Source organism: Scardinius erythrophthalmus, assembly GCF_964197995.2.
Source record: "Scardinius erythrophthalmus genome assembly, chromosome: 11".
NCBI lineage: Eukaryota > Metazoa > Chordata > Actinopteri > Cypriniformes > Leuciscidae > Scardinius > Scardinius erythrophthalmus.
The window spans coordinates 12,430,879-12,450,605 of record NC_138231.1 but is presented as its reverse complement, the minus strand read 5'-3'; the positions used below and the strand labels follow the sequence as shown (position 1 = coordinate 12,450,605).

Genomic DNA, 19,727 nt, shown 5'->3' with positions numbered 1-19,727 from the left:
AGAAAAACAGAGAAAATGAGTGTGATGCTGATGAGGAGAGAAAAATAATCAGCTGCGTGACATTGTTTTAAAGCTATTGTTATCCAAATTTTTTTTTGGCCTTCAAAACATCTTAAAATGCACATATGTAGATCAGAGAAATCAAAATTGTCTCGGGGGTGCTCCCGAACCCCTCTAACTAGCCTACATCACATTCGGGACCTCAGTGTAGGGATGCGCGGTATACCGGTACTGCAAAAATACCGGTATATATTATATTTCAAACGGTACAATATCATAATTTTGCTCAATTCGGTATTTAATGCGCTGCTGTTTCGAAGTTCACCGCTAGGCGGCAGTGCGCTACCCAAACTGACGCGGGTCACGCACAACCGGCAAACGGTGACAACGGAGGAACACGATGGATCAAACAGATGAAGCTCATTCTACACGCCCGAAATTAATAAAAAAAAGAGAGCAGTAGGAGTGAAATATAGCATTACTTTGCCTACAAAAGTAATGAGAAAGGTGAAGCAACAGACCTCAATGCACCGCTCTACAAACACTGCTTTAAATTTGCGACGGGAGGCAACACATCAAATCTGGCTAACGTTGAGCACTTGTTACTTGATCATCCTGACTTGTTCAAAGAGTTCAGAGATCGACAAGTGAGTCCATCATTCAACTGTTTTAATTTAGACTTTTATTCATAGCGCACATACATAAAAGCTTATCAATTAAATATGACACGGTAAACACGAAAGCTCAAATGTGCTTGCATGACACGCTAGAACCAATGAAGTTTAGGTCTCATAATTTTTGCACTTTCAAACAATCATATATTAATTGAATTTGAATGAATAAAGAGATTAGTGATATTAATTTTAGTATTAGTGATAGTAAAATGAATGGCATATCACTGCTGCTGTGGCGAATGCGACCCCTAGAGGAATCTAAGGAATCTAGAGTAATAGTAGTAATATGGATATTACTAATATGAATGTTAGAGTAACACTTTACATTTAAGCTATTTTGTCAACATTCATTAGGTAACCTGACCTAACCGTATTATAGCATTTATTAATCTAGATCAATCAGTAATTATTATTTAAATATACTAATACATGTTTAGCATGTTAACATTACGTTATATGCAATGCATTAAACTAATATGAACCCAAACACAAACCAAACAGTAATCAAACCAAGATGAATAAATGCTATAAATGTTGATAATTCTCTGTTAATGCATGACAGCTAAAAATGAGTCATTTCATTATTCTATTATTATTCTATATTAATCAATTATTATAGATATTAACCTATTTTAATTGTATCTTTTCAGGTTTCTTTCTTTCTTTTTTTTCAAAATCAAAATTTAATCTACTGTAAGTTCCCTGACTGTTTTTTATTTATTTATTTATTTTAACATTTTGATACTTTTTGTTTGCACATTCAGTACTGCAGAGTTTCAAGCAGTGTTTTTTAATAAAATTGTTTCAATTCACTTAAATTTTGAGGCTGGTTATTTGTCACCTGTGGTATCGATTTAGTATCGATACCGAGGTATTAGGTTCTGGTACCGTACCGAAACCAAAATTATGGTATCGAGCCATCCCTACCTCAGTGATGATAAAACCCTGCCATCTGCATGTTAATGAAACTAGTTAATAGTGAATTTGTGTTTTGAAAAAGTTTTTGATTAATGTTTTGACTCCTAACCAATTTTCTACATTAAAAATTGTCTTTTTATTTGGGCTAGTAAAATTCATTTCGGGCTACCAAAATCTGAAAAGTGCCTGCCCGATGGGTTACCAGTAGGCATGTGCCGGTATCAAATTTTCATGCTGCGATTAATTGATTGAGCTTTTATCACGGTATACGGTATTATCACGATATTTTAATTGCTCAAGAGAAACAGATGGATTGGGGGGGATGTAGAAAAAAAAACAACTTGCATCACAATAGGTGTAATTGTGATTGTCAAAACATTTGCTAACTGAACAGAATTTTACACAATTTTCACGATTTCAATTTAATTCTTGGGATTTGATTTCAATCTTGATTCAATATTGACTCTTTGGATAAATATTAGGTAGGCTACAGTAGATAGCCTACATGTTAATTTTTCTCAAGAAAAAAATATATCTCACATAATGCTGTAAACATACAGAGATCCCTATCAGCTGGTATTATTAAAGGTTAAAAATCAACAAATTAAATTAAATATAATTTGGTTTTCATTATAATAACAATTATGACACAAGAAAAAATATAATACAAATGTAATATCAGGGTTTTTCCTGGCTGAAAATGAGGCGGAGGTGGCAAAATCCGATAGCTCGGTACCTCTAGGGGGGTCCGGGGGCATGCCCCCCCGTAAGAAAATTTTGTACATTTTAAAGATAAATGCATTAATCTGGTGCACTTTGAGTCTGGTTACTAACCTGACTTAAATAATGCAAAAATTAAGAAATCTTTTCAAAACTTAACAGCTAACTAAGAAAATTACCTTTCATGTAGTGTGCCTTTTTATGTATAATGACCACTAGAAGGTGCAAAAAAACCCCCACTTTTTACAAGCATGTATTTCTTTCTTTTTTTTGGTATTTTAATAATCAGATAATTCGATTTTATTTACAGTTCATAGGGGGCCATATTAACAACATTGTGGTTGAATAACAATCATTTGCTTTCATTTACACATTTTCACAACCAGAAAAATGTGTCTCTTTCAGGTTTTTCAAACATTGCATTATCAACTACACAGTGCACAACCAGAAGCAGAACATTTCAGCCTCCGATTTTTCATTTTATAAAACCTCTTCATGCATTCTTTGTAGTCCAAGGCCTCCTGATCTGGTCCATCAATGGCAACTTTGCAACACACATCCAAGTGCCTCTTCTTTAGTCTGTTGCGCAATGGTGTCTTAACCTTAAGAAAAAAAAATATTAGAACATTAAGAAACTTAGCATTTAGATTGAGACAGGATTTGTGATTTGTCATACATAGCATTTTGTGAGACTGTTTGGTGGACGTTATCAAATTGTTTTACATCTTAAGATGCATTTATTAATCTGGTGCATTTTGAGAGAGTTCAAAATTAAGAGCCCCATCCCATGTTCAGTGTGCAAATTAAACAAAGAAAAGTGCATTGACTTGTACCTGAACTTTAAAGGAAACTAAACACTCTTTTTAGTTATGATTTAGTGCTTTAGTCTACATTACCTTCACACTGGTGTTTTAGGAAGCTAAACAAATAGAAAATAATAATACTAATTGAATATTATTATTCCTATGACAATAATAGCCACATTTCCATTCCTGTGAATAGATAGACATTCTGAAACCATGGAGTCACAGATTATATCAGTGTTTATATATTACAATTTTGAGTGCAGAAAATAGCCTCTCCACGTCCGCAGTCTGGACAGGGGCTGTGAGGGCAATTGCAGCTGCAAGGCTCAGGGTGGGATACAGCTCAGAGGATTCTGGAGATACAAGCCACAGAAGCACCTCCTCCAGGGATTTGGTCTGTAGTAGAGCAAAGTAAGAAAAAAAATACAATTATTCTTTAAAACTGTTTTGGTGTTGGTGGTGCAGTTAGCAATTAGTATAGTACCTTCAGATCAGGACTTCTCACTCTCAGTCTGTAGGAGTCCCACTCAGACATAAGATCAGACTCCCTCAGTCTTGGGAACTGCTCTGCCATTGTCCTCATCTCAACATCCCCATAGTCTGCAGAGTTTGTCAAAATCTGTCTGGGAGAGAACACACTGAATGCAGACAAACTGCTGGTGTTTGGGAATCGGCTCTCAATGTTCTCAACCAGTGCAGTCAAAAATGGCTCCATCACCTGTAGAAGATTTGAACAAATATCAATAAAACAGTTCTTGAGTACACATACATTAATTCGTACAGTATGTCATACACTATAATACTTACAGTGTTTTTGAATCTCTCCCATACATCATCTTTGAAATATGCTGGGATCTCATCCTGCAGAGGCTTCAGACCAGCATCTGATTGGAGCCATGCCTGCCAGCGGTCCTTGACTGTGCTGGTCTCTTTCAGCTGTGTCAGGGATGTCTTCAGCACTGTGACCTAAGGTCAAACATGACAGCTTAGCTAGGAACACCATGCAATTGTCTAAAAAGGCCAGAAAAGACTGGTATTGATTGCATACCTCCTCCCCCACCTGGGAGAAAAAAAGGTTTCTCTTTTGGAAAACCAAAAACTGCCGGTGGATCTTCTCATGGACAAGTTGCATTAGGCAAAGAGCAGGGGGAAAGAATGCATCCTTTACGAAGGAATACAATCCTTGCGCTGTTGGCTCATTTCGGGCTTGGAGCGAGAGGTCTGCAATGAGAGCAGGGAGAATCCGACGCATGACGTCTGTTGCTTCCTTATTTGACTCCCACCTGGTAGTGTTTCCTCCCTACAAAATTCATTGATGAGCTTAATAAATGACAGAAAAGCAAATCTGTGAATAATCTAATACTGAATACTGCTAACCTGCAGTTTGATTTGTGGGAGTTCAAAAAGCCTCTCCATTTCCTTAAGACTGCTGATCCTGTTGCTGGAGGCCTGGTAGAACCAGAAGATCGTTCCAACAGTCCTAGCATATTTGACGAGGTATGGGTGTCCCCTCTGTCCCTTAATGCAGTCTGACACAGCCAGATTCAGGCGATGTGCCACACAGTGCACAGTTATCAGGCCAGGGAAAGAGTCCTGTAGCCTTTTACCGACTCCAGTTTTTTTCCCTAAAAGAATAAAAAATTATCAATTTAACAATCTCATCAAATACCTAAATTAAAGGTAAAAGCAAAAGAGACAACTCACCAATCATTACTGCAGCTCCGTCACTGGCGAAAGAGGCTAACTTGTTGGTTGGCAGCACCTTGTCATCTCTGATGACTCTTACTATAGTGTCATACAAAGCTGCAGCATCCCTGGAAGACACTTCAACCAAATGCAGAACTTTGGTTTTAACTACAGTGTTTCCCACTTTGTCCGGTCCCAAAAAACTATATGAAAAATATATTTTCAGTCCAAGTAATTTTAATTAGAATATACACATCAGTTTTATTTAATTGTATGAAGTAATCTCACCTCACAACAAGACCCAATTGTTTAGTGACAGAGATGTCAGTGGTCTCATCAACCATTAATCCCCACACTGGAGATTTGGACAACTCTGCCACCAGCTGTTCATCTAAAATCTGGCCGATGATTTCCACCATTTCGTCAATTATATGGCTGCTCGTATATTTGGTGTTGGAACTGACCTAGGAAAAGAAAAGTAATAAAGCTGATCTACTTGGTAGTGCGATTATGCGGAAATGTTCAATTTACAATCATAAGTAAATGGCTGCAATATTTACATTCAAACCATCAAAATAAGCACAGCCCAATCGCTTGCACAAGGAAATAATGGGCTCATAACTGGTGTGGTGAGGCCACTTTTGCTTGAGGCATTCATATACTATTTTGAAGCAGCCTTCAAGAGCCCTGTGGTCCATGTCCATTTGTGCAGCTATGGCACGCTGCAGTGTTTTCCCTAAAGACAAAATATATATATTTTTAAAAACAACTTTTATATATGAATTTTTGTAATTAAAGGCTTTTGTAAAAGTGTTACCTTCTTTAATGCATTTTTCTTTTTCTTCTGCTGCTTTATGGATAGCTGTAATCTCATGTCGTTTTAATGTATCCAGCCTGTAGTTTGTAGAAGGCTGTCTCACAAAGCCAGTAGCAAGCTGCATCGTGGGGGCACAATGCTTTTGACATAGATAGCATGTCATGCCCTCCTTACTATGTCTCAGCCAGGTAAAATTGTTAAGCCACTGAGAGTCAAAGCCACTGGCTCTGTGTTTTTTTGAAAATCTGAGATGGTAAAAAGTCATGTCAAACGTCAATTTTACGTTAATGCACTCCTTATGACCTGATAACTGAATACCCTCTCCTTACTTGTGTAGTGCACTCTGACACTGATCCTCTCCCTCGCTGGTCATTTTCACTACTTGAGGTTGTGCATTACTTTCAGACCTGATAAATGTACTGCATTTCATCAGTAACATGAGTTATTACTTTGTAACTGCTTGTAATTCTCAGATTGTGTCTGCACTTTCACCTGCACTCATTGTTATCCTCCTCGCGAACTCGCTTAAAGTAATCACTGATTCTACCAGAAGCCATATCTGCAAAGCTGAAAACATTAAACTAATGGGTTGTAGCATTAATTTAGGGAACCTTTTTTAAGAAATTTAACATACTTGGATGGAAATTAAACAATTTACCTGAATGTTCCCCAATTCATAAAAAGACAATGCTCTTTAACATTCACTATTTATTTTTTATTTTTTGTAAACTGCCTCTACTATCAGTAACTGTAATGTGATTACTGATGAAATTATACTATAATTTTTAAATGTTCATTGATGAAATAAAGCAAAAATAGTCTAAATTGACTATTGTGCCTAAAAATTCCACAAAAGTGGGTCTCGGAGTGTGCAGTCAAAGAAACAACAACAAATTCTGTTTTGCTGACACGAGACTTTTATTTTGAAAGATGTGCGTAAAAAAGCGGTTAACTTTTCTGTCAGAGGCAACTCTTTTGGAGTCGACTCCCCAGAGAAAAAACACTTAACTTTACCTGATTCATCTACTGTCAGATGAGATGTGGTCAGGCTATGTCAGTGTCATTATTCTAATGTTATTTTCGTAACTTATTTCGAAATAAAGTTTCTTCACCTCAGAAAAATGAACTTGAACCTGTCCTGTCAGATGTTAACGTTACTGGGCTGGTAACATCTGACAAGTCCTGTAGCCTAAATCACTTGAATGTAAATATAATTGTAAAAACTACGATTACACAACTGAAATTAGTAAGCCATGAAATTACAAAACAGTACTAGTAAATTACGTGACTGCTACTTCAAAAGTTAGGCTGCTTGTGATAGCTTATTTTATAAAAACGGCAGAAGAATTTCGGGCTATTGCCTAAGTCAGGCTGGCTCTATCTATGGATATATTTTAAGTAACCTAACTAAGTGGTTTAAGAGCTTAACAAAAACACTATCGGTACCTGGCTGTGAAAGTGAAGGCACTTCGATGCTGCAGAGAAGGTGCTTCTTGACTTTCGTGCGTCTGTGGTTGTGATAACTGACAGGTGATGTTGAAAAGGGGGAGGGGCAGGGGCTCGTGCGCTTTCGCAGAAATGTACATTGCTCCGTTTGAGACAAGCACGTTTAAGTGCTTAAAGCCCTGCATTTCAGCCCGAGCCCGACGGGCCCCGACTTATTTACGCCCCTAGGGCTGGGCTTCGGGCCAATTTTCACGTCATAATTCACATGCGGGCCGGGCCTCGGGCTTTTTTGGGTTATCCTTCTTTTTATATTTTTAGACATTAACTAAAAAAAAAATATGAGAAGTTGACGACGACGATAGAAAAACAAACATAGAAAGACATTTCATAACCTCATAACTTTCATAATCTTATAATTACACAGTGACATATATGACTGACATGACAGTCTCATGCACGCACGCACACACAGAAGGTTTCCCGTCAGCGCGACCCACGATTCAACTCATGTCATGTGCAAATAATGGAGAATATTAAGAGAAAAATCGCCGACGGCCAACTTAAAACGCAGCGGGAAGAGTGATAGAAGAGAGGAGGACTGGGTTAAAACCTTACACTGTGGATGCTATTCTTTTTCTCCACGATGCTCTGTAAGAGACTGCTCTAACTTTTCGTTTGATTGGACTTTATTTTCGTTTAACTGTTGGAAACTACTGATGCTTTTCGTTTGATTGGACTTTATTTTCGTTTAACTGTTGGGAACCACTGGAAAAAAGAATGGCCATGTTCTGTGGTGCATTTTTGAGGTAAGATAACCTGCAAGTTAGTTTTTAATTTATTTAATTTAATTTGTTTAGATAGGCTATTGCTCCTTTCGTTTGCGAGCGCTGGTTCGAACAGCCTGAGCCTGCCTCAGTATTACAAAAAACGTTGTTTTACTCACTGTGGTTTAATAAATAATCATTTGTTAAATTAACTGTCTGTGTGATATGCTTGAAGTGTTTTATAGCCTATCTATGGATTATAGCCAAGTAAAGTAGCCTATTAGCGTTGATTTGAGAGGCTAAATTGATCAAACATGTTTTAGGCTACTCGCTGTCGGTTCGGCTGCTTGGTCGTCATTTAAAAAAAAAAAATGCTCCAAACATTTGTCTAAATTAACTTGATAAAGAAATGAAAAGACACATAACTAACAAAACTGGCCTATTTTAATGCCTGCAAATAGGGAAGGCTGCCGCTGTGTAATAATAATTTAAAAAAACGGACTCGAGTCGGACTCGGGCTGATAGCCTATTCTGATGAGCTGTCGGACACGCGTCGGGCTTGTGCCTGAGCGTCTCGGGCCAGGGCCGGGCTCGTGCTTATTCTGATGCAGTCGAAATGCGCAGAACGGTTTGAGAATGGACACCGGCCGTGAACCCGCTGCGGAACCGTGTCGGTGGAAAAGAGGTATCTAATCATGTGATTCCGTCTTGAGTTTTTGCCGACAGACGGAGGCGGCACGCAATTTGACGGAGGCGGCCGCCTCATAATTCTCTATGCAGGAAAAACCCTGAATATAGTGCACATATTTAGCAAAATACTCCTCTCTATAGCTATTTTTTCTAGTCAACTAACGTGTTGGTCATTAAATGGCTTTCCTGAGGTAAATGTAACGTTCTGTGACATAATTGTTCACCTGCAGTTTTATTGACCTCTTTCCGTGGTTGAAAAACACTGATTGATCGATATTATGTATGAGGCATAAATACCTTTTAAGTATTTAAGTTAAGGTAAGTTGTACTGTATCTTTAAATAAAAAGTAACAGATGATCGGTTTACTTCATAGACGTTTGTTTGAACTGAGGCGCTACAGCGATCGGTCACGTCACATTTACAAGCGCCAAAACGGTATTTATTGTCTGAATTTTGTAATGAAATGGACAGAACATGAGAGCTGAGAATTGTTTTGATATCAAAAGTAACCTGCTCTGTCTAGTCTGTCGGGTGTCAGTGTCCTCTTTGCTCCGCGATGTTTCTCTGCGTGAGAAAATGGATGTGTGGCGCGAGAGCGTGTGAAAAGTGACGATTGCGTGAGTCTCACGCTGAAGAGTAGAGTTGAAAGCTCTGCTTTTAGAAGGGATAAATCGACGGCAGCGTTCCTCCTTCCGCCATGCTTCTTCTCCATGTGAGGATTGTTTACATTAGACTAGAGTGCGCACTGCACCGCATGCACACAGTGCTTCTACATGTGGGGATTGTTTACATCAGAGTGCGCACGTGTTTCGCGCAGCATATACGCAGTGTTTGTTTAAGCGGTTGATGGAAAATAAGCTAATGCGCGTTCTATAAATCTAAATTCTGATCTATTATTTTTTACGGTATTTTGAAAAGCCCGCGATAACAATATCGTGCATATTTATTACCGCGATTTATCGCATTACCGAATACCGGCACATGTCTAGTTACCAGTGATTTTGAAATTTTGCGAGCCCTGCATTGTGCAAGTTTACTACAACAATAGAGAAAAATGCGATATGCGATAAAATGCAACTCTAGCCATTTCTTCGCTGATTTTCACTTTTGTTGTTGCGTGTTTTCTCAACGAGCTCCCCCTACAGCTGTGGGCCGTATATTTCACAACACTGTAGTAAAAAAATCTCACTTGCGGCACCCTCCTCCCCCATTCTAGCGCTGCTCATGCAGGGTTTTTCCTGCATAGAGAATTATGAGGCGGCCGCCTCCGTCAAATTTCGTGCTGCCTTCGGCTCTCGACAAAACTCGGACAGACAGTCAGGGTCAGATACACTTTTTCCACCGTGACAGTTCTGTTGCGGTTTGTGTCCATTCTCAAACCGCATAGTGCTGCGCGGATCGCGGATAATCCGCGGGTCGGGCGGGCCAAGTAATAAAAACATTCCGTTCCAATTAATCGAGGGTGGATGACAGATAAATCATTATACTGAGTTGAGTTTAATGAAGACACGGAAATCTCATCACGGTAAAACGCAATGAACGTGTGTCACGCTTTTATTTTCGTTTTCAACAATGTAATTCTCTTCAGGGAAAACCAATCAAGGAAAACATATCAGGACTCGACAATGACGCTTGTCCGGGACACGTGTTTTTTTTTTGTTTTTGTTTTTTTTTTGAAGGGAAAAGTGAGAGAGAATTGTAACCCATCCGGACAAATGCCCTGATTAAAATAATTTTTAATATAAAAATAAAAAATAACTAGGGAATCACCGAATACGTGAGGATTATTCTGTTTTATTGGTGATTGATAGCCTATAGCTGATAATAATATAGGCCTACCTAATGTATTGACGGTAACAAAGTTGCGCTGTTGAGGCTCGCGCAGTTATTTATAACATATTATAGTTAAGAAACAATATAGCCTAGGCCACACACGACCAGAGTGATGTTTTCCTGAATGCCATCAAGATTGAAACTGAGACTGATTTCATAAGTTCAATAAACAAATAGTTAAAGTTAAGTCACTTACATTTTAGACGCAATGACTGTTTTTGTTCTGTTTCAGCAGCGAAAATAGTTCCAAACAAAGATCACCACAGAATCATCGCATCTCAGAGCAACACTCAGCCGTGTTTTCAAACAGTGATGTAATGAAACATTGACAATTTAAGTTTGAAGGGAGTAAAGCCTCTGTTTAGGCTATTAAGGAAATGTAATTTTGCCAAAAGAAGAACTTTTATTTTAAATAAATGTTAATTTTTAATCAGCCAACTTCAGTGTGATATGTTACCATATTATCATGCTTAACACTGAGAATTTGAATAATTGTAATGTGATGATCAGATGCAGATATATAAATCAAAGAATATGGGCGAATATGGGTTAATATTTTTAACAGTGGATTCGGGTGACTCAAAGTGCACCAGATTAATGAATTTATCTTTAAAATGTACAAAATTTTCTGACGGGGGTGGATGCCCCCGGACCCCCCTAGAGGTACCAGGGTCCACCCACTACAATAATATGGGAAACACATTAGGCTACATGATGATCTATGAAAAATACAAATTTAATTACCTTATTATTAGAATACATTATTAGGATTTTACCACCTCCGCCTCATTTTGAGCCAGGAAAAACCCTGTCATGTGCATTTGTTATTATGGGAGCTGGCCAACTTTATCGTGTGGAGCTATGTCTACCGAGGTTGGTAATACATCATACTAGTGTTGTCACGGTATCAAATTTTCAGTATTCGGTACCAATACCAGTGAAAATCCACGGTTCTCGGTACCAATTTTGGTACCAAAGCTTAATTTAGATTAAATTTACATAATTATATTAAAAGTGTATATCACAGTTACAAAGATGGAAACTGTAGTATTAAAAACACTTTACAATAAGATTCCATTTGTTAGATAACATTAGATAAAATGACCTAACAATAAACAATAGTTATATACTGGACGGACTGATATTAATGACGGCTTTTTATTTCTCATCTCCATAAATATATCTAGTAGTAAAGCTAATGCAAGGGCTAGAAATCAATTAATTCTTTGCTAATACTTCCTTGTCGTCATGTAGAGCACAGTTCGCACAAACGTTTGTTCTCCCGTGGCGTCTGTCGTTGCTATGCATCCATGAACGCCCATGGAAAAACGAGCGCACCGCTTCTATTATGAGCGCGCTCGCCGTGCGCCATTTGAAATAACGTATCTGCACGCGCAAAAACATCAGCACCACATCAGCAGCACCGCCGATCGCCATCAGCGCTTTTATGAAGAGGACGCAACTGCACGCGCTTCTGGCATGCACGCGCATCAAGTACCGGGTTTGAGAAAACCTGGTACCGTGACGTTTAAAAAAAATTTAGTACCGAAGTACCGGGTCTTTTGACAACACTACATCATACATAGTATCATATGGCGTGTGTGTTTGTTGAATTGCCGTAAAGCAGTTTGTGTTTCTCGCTCGTTCTCGCTTCTCACGAGACTTCCTATTTCCAACTTACCGGGACGTTAGTCCCCATGTTGCAAGGTTGGTTTTCCGCCGGGGAACGCTTGGGGGTGCGGGGAAAGTCACCATTCTCACCAGAACAGGTTATTTAACCATCCAAATGATTTCTAAACGGATTTAAGTTGAAATAGTTGCCAAGTTCCCCTTTAAATAATGCAATATTCGATATGCGATACGATAATGCTTAAAGTGTGTAAAAGGAACTTAAATTATCTTTAAAATATATTTAAGATTATGTAACCTACATATGTGTTTCACATTCTTTTTGTGACAAGAAAACATCCCTAAAACTTCTGAAAGTGAACAGCAGTGTTTTGCTGTAGCATAAGAAGTAAGAGTTATTTTAACATCAGTGTAAACCACGGGGTTTAGGGTTTCAGGTGGGGGGCCTACATTAGGTTTATTTAACAACAGAAACTGAATAATCAAATGTAAAAATAAAACACTGCTTAGTTTTCACTGTATGAATGAATTAAATTTAAAACTGTACCGGTGCCTGAACCGATACTTTATAAGTATCGTTTTGGCACCAGTATTGAAATAAAACCAAACGATACCCAACCCTAGTTAGGAGTGGGGTTAAAGTTAAGACTTAAGTTAGGATTTCTTTGTCAAGTTAGAATGCTTCTGTAATACCCTTTTCCTATCCGTAGTTAAGATGAGATTATGCATTTAAGAAATGTCATTCTGTAATAGCCTTTCTCCTAAATGAAGTCCTAACTGAAATGGCCATGGTTACCAAACAGATAAGAAAGGATTCTAAAGTTAGGATCTTTCTGTAATACGCCCCCAGAATTTCACCTCTGATGGGATGTCTTTTTGTTTTGTTTTTTTGTTAAGTATGAGCCTTGGTTATGGACTAGTAATACATTTCACTTTTCCCCTCTCTTTCTAGATACACCTAAATACCAGAGTGAGTGAGTCACGAAGGAAATCACAATGTGTTCTATACCGGGGCTCCCATCAACAGGTTCAAATGTACCTGTACTTATTACCAGAGTTAATCTGAATCCATCATGTGTTCTTGTAGAGTTTTGGGGAAATTTTGACCAAGACCGGAAATTTGCTTATCAGCAGCTGAAAAAGGAGATACAATACCCCAGAGAGAGTTTCTGTGAATCAGATGGAAACCCTGGTGACTTGTGCCTTGTACAAGTGTATGAAACATGGTATAGAGCCCGTATAGTTTCCAGAGACACTGAAGAGTACAGCGTGTTTTTAATCGATGAAGGCAGAACACTATGTGCCACTGTTAACACTCTTGCATGGGGAAAAAGTGACTTTTTCTATCTTCCCCCTGAAGTTGAATTCTGTGTTCTTGCCAATGTGTTACCACTGTCTCCTGAAAATAAATGGTCAGCGATGGCCTTCGAGTTCATGAAGACCTTCTGTGGTCGAAGAGTCAATGCTTCGGTTCAAGATGTTCTTGTGCCTCATCGAACATTCCTACTTGACATTCCTTGTCTGTCCAGACAGATGTTTGAAATGGGCTTTGCAAAGAAATTGTACAGTGATCGGTTCAAGGAGTTTGTTGCAAGATCTTTACAGACCAACAATGGAACTGGAGAACCTCAGAGAATTTCTTCCATTAGGCCAAAACCAGTTGAGAGTATTGAGCAAATGGAGAAGCAGCAGGCCTACATGTACCCAGAGCTACAAACTGATACTGTTGAGACTGTCATGGTCACAGAAGTAACAAGTCCATTTCGAATATTCTGTCAGCTTAAGGTTTTCTCTCAGGAGCTGAAAAAGTTAACCGAACAGATAACTCAGCATTATGAGGGAAGAGTTGGCAGAAATTTTGCTAGACCTGAAAATTTGGGCAGCCCGTGTGCATCAAGAGGAAGTGACGGCAAGTGGTATCGTTCAGTGCTGCAGCAGGTCATGTCTGCCAACAATGTGGTTGAGGTTTTGCAGGTGGATTATGGCAAGAAACAATTTGTACAAGTTGAGAATGTCAGGCATCTTGCCTCTGAATTCTTCAGGATGCCTGTCGTAACGTACGTGTGCTCCCTTCATGGAATAGTCGATAGAGGTGTTGGTTGGACAGCTTCACAAATTGATTATCTGAAATCGCTCCTGCTCAACCGCACAGTGATTGCCAAGTTTCAGTATCAAAGCCTTTCTGAAGGTGTTCACTATGTCTCGCTTTATGGAGAGGAGAACACAAACATCAACAAATTGTTTGAACTGAAACAGAAATGTTCACTGGACTCTGAAATGACTCTTGCAGATTTTGCTGTTCAGAAAAGCCCATCATCTCAAAAGCGCAAGATTTTGGAGACAACAGAGATCTCACACATTGACGAAACCTACTCTGACCTTAAAGGGAACAAACCAGTCTTTTTCACAGAAAGTCTCACACCTAACACTTCACATCTGGCTGTTGTGCAGCACGTTGACAACCCTGGAAAGTTTTGGGTTCAAACTCAGAGTCACGCTGATGAATTCGACCAGTTAATGAATGACCTTGGAAATCTGTACATTAATCCAACAAGCGCTGAAGGATTGATAAGAAAGCCTGTTGTTGGTCTCCTCTGTGCAGCTAAAGCCCAAGATGGTGTGTTCTATAGAGCAGCTGTCTATAAGGTAATTGACAAGAAAGCAGAAGTTTACTTCCTTGACTATGGCAACACAGAACTTGTTGATTGTTTCAACCTCCGACAGTTGCCTCTGAGATTCCAGCAGCTGCCAGCTGTGGCGGTAAAGTGCTCCCTCTATGGCATTAAATCGAGACTGAAACACTGGGATGAGAGAGCTACGTTGTTCTTTTCAAAACTTGTCGAAGACAAAAAACTTGATTTGCACGTACAAGACAAGCATCAAGACACTCACTTGGTTCAATTAGTGGACCCGAGTTTAGATGGAGAAAATGATGTGAATAAATTGTTGTGCAATGCAAATTTTGCAGAAAGTGAAAAGAGCATTGTGGATAATTCTGTTGTAAGATCTTGTGGTTTAAAAACCACACACACCTCTGGCATATTCTTGACAGGCACTCGACCTCAGACGCCTTCCAGTTCTTCTGCCGTGGCGGAAAGTGCATCGGTTTTCAAGGAATACTTGTTTCCAATTGGAAGTTCACTGGAGGTAGCCGTATCCTACATTGAGAGTCCAAATGACTTCTGGTGCCAAAAAGCCCGAAATGCTGCATGCTTAGAAGTGCTAATGCAAGATATTCAGCGTTTCTATGCTCACAGTGAATTTCAGCCACCTTTGGAAGCAGCTTGTGTTGCTCGTCATCCTGAAACTGGGATATGGTACAGAGCCTTGGTCATTCAAAAACACCAAACGCCTCATGTTGAGGTCTTGTTCGTTGACTATGGGCAGACAAAGAAAGTTGCTATTGAAGATCTTCGAAAGATCAGTCCAGCATTTTTGAAGATGAAAGGACAAGCCTTTCGATGTAGTTTATATAATTTGATCCACCCCGTTTCCCACTCAGCTATAGACTGGAGCCCTGAAGCCACATTACAGTTTCGAGAGTTTGTTGATACTGCAGCATCCATGAACGTGCCTTTGAAATGCACCATTTTTGCTGTAATGTATGATTCCCAGAAAGTTGTGTTCAATGTGGTGGACTTGGAGACCCCATTCCAAAGCATTTGCAATCTCCTTGTCCAGAGGCGCCTAGCTGATCGTGCACCCTCTAAGAGAGTGCCTCTCCCACCCTTTCGCCTGGACACCTACTATTATTCCACACACGGAGTCAAGACTGGATGTGAAGAGGAAGTGAGTGTCACCTGTGTGAAAAGTGTCACTCAGTTCTTTTGCCATCTCGCCAGGAATTCAGATGAGATTGAGAAACTTGCAGACAAGGTCAATTACCTATGCCGTCAGCTAGAGGTAACCAAGTGTCCTCAGACTTTTGGAACTGTTTGCTTTGCAAAATACACAGATGGACTTTGGTACAGAGGCCAGATAAAGTCTTCAAAACCGTCAGTGGTGGTCAATTTTGTGGATTATGGCGACACATTGGAAGTTGATAAATCAGACTTGCTGCCAGTTCCAATTGAAGCAGGAGAGATTATGTCCGTCCCAGTGCAAGCAATTGAATGTGGGCTGTCAGATATGCCAGAAAATGTGCCATGTGCAGTGGAAAATTGGTTTCAGAATTTTGCGGACAGTCATTGTTTCACTGCTTTGATTGTGGCAAAAGAACCTGGAGGAAAGCTTATGGTGGAACTTTATGAGGGAAAAACTCAAGTGAATGCTCTGATCAGACAGAAGTTTCACAATGAAATCCATAGAGTTGAACCAAGCCCACTTAAAGGATATAGTTCAAAGAACCAAAGTGCACAAGTTCAGGCAGAGAGCCTTGGAAAGGAAAGTTCCAGAGGTCTTAAGAGAGATACCACAGATCAAGTTCAACAATCCCGGGAAAGTCACGCAGCGCAACGAGGAAACGTTGAATCAAAACAGCCACGAAGCAAGTGGGGATTCCATACAGATGGTAGACCGGATCCAACAAGAGATTTTGGGACAATCCATAATTCTCAGAAGCAAAATGAACCACAAAGAAAGTCCAATGGTAGAAGTGATGTACGTCACCCATGTACATCTGACAAAACTGATGGTGTTAAACCAAAGTCCCAGGCTCTTCTCAGAGAATCGGCGCTCCCAGTGAAAATAATAAAACCTGGTCTAGAAGCTGAGGTATTCATCTCTCATTGCAATAGCCCTTGTAGCTTCTTTGTTCAGTTTGCAGCAGATGAGGATGACATTTACTCACTTGTAGAGAAGTTGAATGCTGACCAGTCAAGGAGCGCAAACATTGAATCTAATGAGATTCGTGAGGGAAACATGGTCTGTGCAATGTTTCCAGATGATAACTCTTGGTACCGTGCAGCAGTACGAAAAAACATTGATGACAAAATTGACGTTGAATTTGTCGACTTTGGAAACACGGCTGTGATTTCTGCCTCAAAAATATGTCGTCTTGATCAATCATTTGCTTCGTTTCCTAGGTACAGCATCCACTGTTCTGTACATAAACTAAATGTTGACAGCGTGGACCAAGAAATTGCACCCAACTTCAAACAAGTAATTGATCAGAACATTGAAAAGGTCATGTGCACGTTCGTTAAAATGTCAGGGACCGTGTGGGAAGTGAAACTCAATGTTAATGGTGTAGTGCTGGGATCCACCTGCAGGCATGAAGTTGCACCAGCAGCTGAGCTTTTGACTACAGGTGTCAAGCATCAGATGTCTGATATCAAGGTCTGTACCCTTTATAAGGACCCTGACATATCAGCTGGTCAAATGATCAATGGATACCCCTCATTTATCAAGGGTCCTCAGCTCTTCTGGTGCCAATATGTGGAAATGGACAAACTTCAAGAGATTTCAGATGCTTTACAGATTGCTGGTAATGCATCAGATACAACTTTGAGTGAGGACTCTGTGCCAGCTGGAAGTGCTTGCATTGCTCTTTTCAATGAAGACAATTTGTGGTATCGAGCTAAAGTGACATCTAGGGACCTTGACACACTCTCCATTACCTTCGTAGACTATGGAAATGAATCAAAAGTCAACATGGGTGATGTCAAAGCACTTCCACCCGAGCTATCAGATGTGCCCCCTCAGGCATTTAACTGCCAGCTTGAAGGTTTTGATCTTTCCAAGGGTTTCTGGGATAAGGCGGCAGAAGATGCTTTTTTTGATCTAGTTAATGACAAGCTTTTAAATATCACTGTTGAGAAAATGGGGGACTCTGAAACGCCACACTTCGTCAAGCTGGATTGTAGTGGTGTTTTCATCAATGATGCTATGAGAAGCTATTGGAAAAGTCAAAGTCCTGAAACTCCATCAGATGAACTCTTAAGTGGAGCAGAACTGGTGTCTGCCAGTGACTCTGTGGCTGCTGAAGTTAATATTGACTCTGAAGTTACCCTTGATGCAGACACTGAGCTTGTTGACGACAAAACGTGCACTTCAGTTCTTGAAATGCAACTTTCTGAACAAGAGCAGCTTGATTTACTGAGAAATACAGAAGCTGGAAATGAAGCTCAAGATGGCCCACTTGAGATGACTGCTGAAAATGTTGCCTCATCTGATACTTGCAGTATAGTGCCCTCTGAAACACAAAGCATCCTGGATACCACATGCATCACAGAAGATGAACCAGTTTCAGGTTTCACAAGTCCATCTGACACAACAAACCAGCATGCCTTTGCTAAAGAGACAGATGTTGACCCAACACCTTTTCCTGTAGTTTTGCCACAGCAATCTGAGGGAGCAACATCTAGTATTTCCTCAGAGAATATAGAAAGCTTCTTGATGAATAACACTGATTCTCAATTATGCATTGTTGAGGAACCAGATTCACCATCATATGAGATCATTCAGTCAGGTAAGTCTGCATTTGACACATTTTGTAATACAACTTTTAAAGATAGTGTTCACGTTATACAATGAGTTCTTCCTCCTTTAATTCTTTATTTTATTTAAATATAGGCCTAATTATAATAATATATATATATATTTTTTTAAGACTTGGGCTATTTGAGGCGATCGACAGAGAAGAAGCCTGTTGGGTCAGATTGTGTGATCTGGTCTCATGTAAGGAGGAATTGGTGCACAGCACGAATTTTAAAGGTTTCTGAAGATGCTGCATTAGTGAGTGTATCTTTCTCTTGGAATTCACAAATGTTTGTTTAAAGAGCTGCCCTTGTTATTTTTCTGGTAAAGAAACTTGTACTTTTTGTCTTGTCTGACTTCAAATTCATCTTCAGGTTATTTTTTTCTGTGTATTTTTCAGGTTTTGCTTGTGGAGCATGATTCTGAGGTGGTCGTAGATCCACTCAACATCTTTGAAATTCTGCCAGAGAAGCCATTGCAGGTGTGGAACGCTAGAATCTACTTGTGCATTTGTGTGTAAAAAATTAGAAAGCATTATTTACTCATCCAGTGTTTTAATTGCAGACTTCAAGCATTGAAGCTGCAGTTCCAAGTGGTATGTATTATATCTATATCTATTATGTATTATATATTTTAACGGAAAAAATTAGAGGGCACAATACTCATTGTTCTCCACCAATGCCGTAAAAGGTGACAGCATTTTTTCCCTCTCTCTATCTCTTCATTTGAATTAAATAGTAACTATTCAAGATGTAACCAAGGGAACATGTACCTCATTGAAGAACAGTGCTTCAAAGGTAAATATACGTTTAATCGTGGTAAGTAGAATGTTTACAGCGGTTGGGAATAGCTTACATGTAGAAACCAATTGTTTCTCTGTATACATCAGGACGAAGATGCAGAATATGGAACTACAGTCGCTTTGGAGTCTGAAGAACCAAATGGTATGAGTTTATATACCTATTTAAAGAATTATTGCATCACATACCACTAAGGAAATGAAGAAAGCGCTATATACTTGCATTACTATTTTATACTATGGTGTAAATCATAAATGCAAAATTAAGTTCAAAATAGCATTTTTAATTATGTCCAGATGAAGAGGAAACGCTCATTGACCAAATGGATCCAGGCGATGAACTTGCAGACCAGGTACAGTGTGGTGCTGTTTTACCAATCAAATGCAATTGAGTGACAGTAATCAGATAGCTTGAAGAGTCTCAACATGTTCATGTAAATAAATGCAGCCTCAAGACAAGGGGTGTGTGTCCTGCTCCATTGTTTCGGTTGAAGATTCTGAGGGTAAGTGAGCTTGCTTGATAGGCC

The 19,727-nt window shown here is 39.4% G+C and overlaps 1 protein-coding gene across 2 annotated transcripts in view; it reads left to right on the top strand.

Moving 5' to 3' along the window:
* The window catches only part of tdrd6a (tudor domain containing 6a), a 48,363-nt gene that overhangs the window by 23,748 nt on the left and 4,888 nt on the right, over positions 1-19,727 (top strand). For both annotated transcript variants that reach the window (XM_081378167.1, XM_081378166.1), the window contains exons 2-9: positions 12,937-18,393; positions 18,535-18,659; positions 18,802-18,882; positions 18,966-18,996; positions 19,140-19,198; positions 19,291-19,345; positions 19,498-19,553; positions 19,649-19,703. In XM_081378167.1, the coding sequence (XP_081234293.1) occupies positions 12,981-18,393; positions 18,535-18,659; positions 18,802-18,882; positions 18,966-18,996; positions 19,140-19,198; positions 19,291-19,345; positions 19,498-19,553; positions 19,649-19,703 (5,875 nt within the window). In that variant the 5' untranslated portion in view covers positions 12,937-12,980. The remainder of the gene's footprint in view (positions 1-12,936; positions 18,394-18,534; positions 18,660-18,801; positions 18,883-18,965; positions 18,997-19,139; positions 19,199-19,290; positions 19,346-19,497; positions 19,554-19,648; positions 19,704-19,727) is intronic.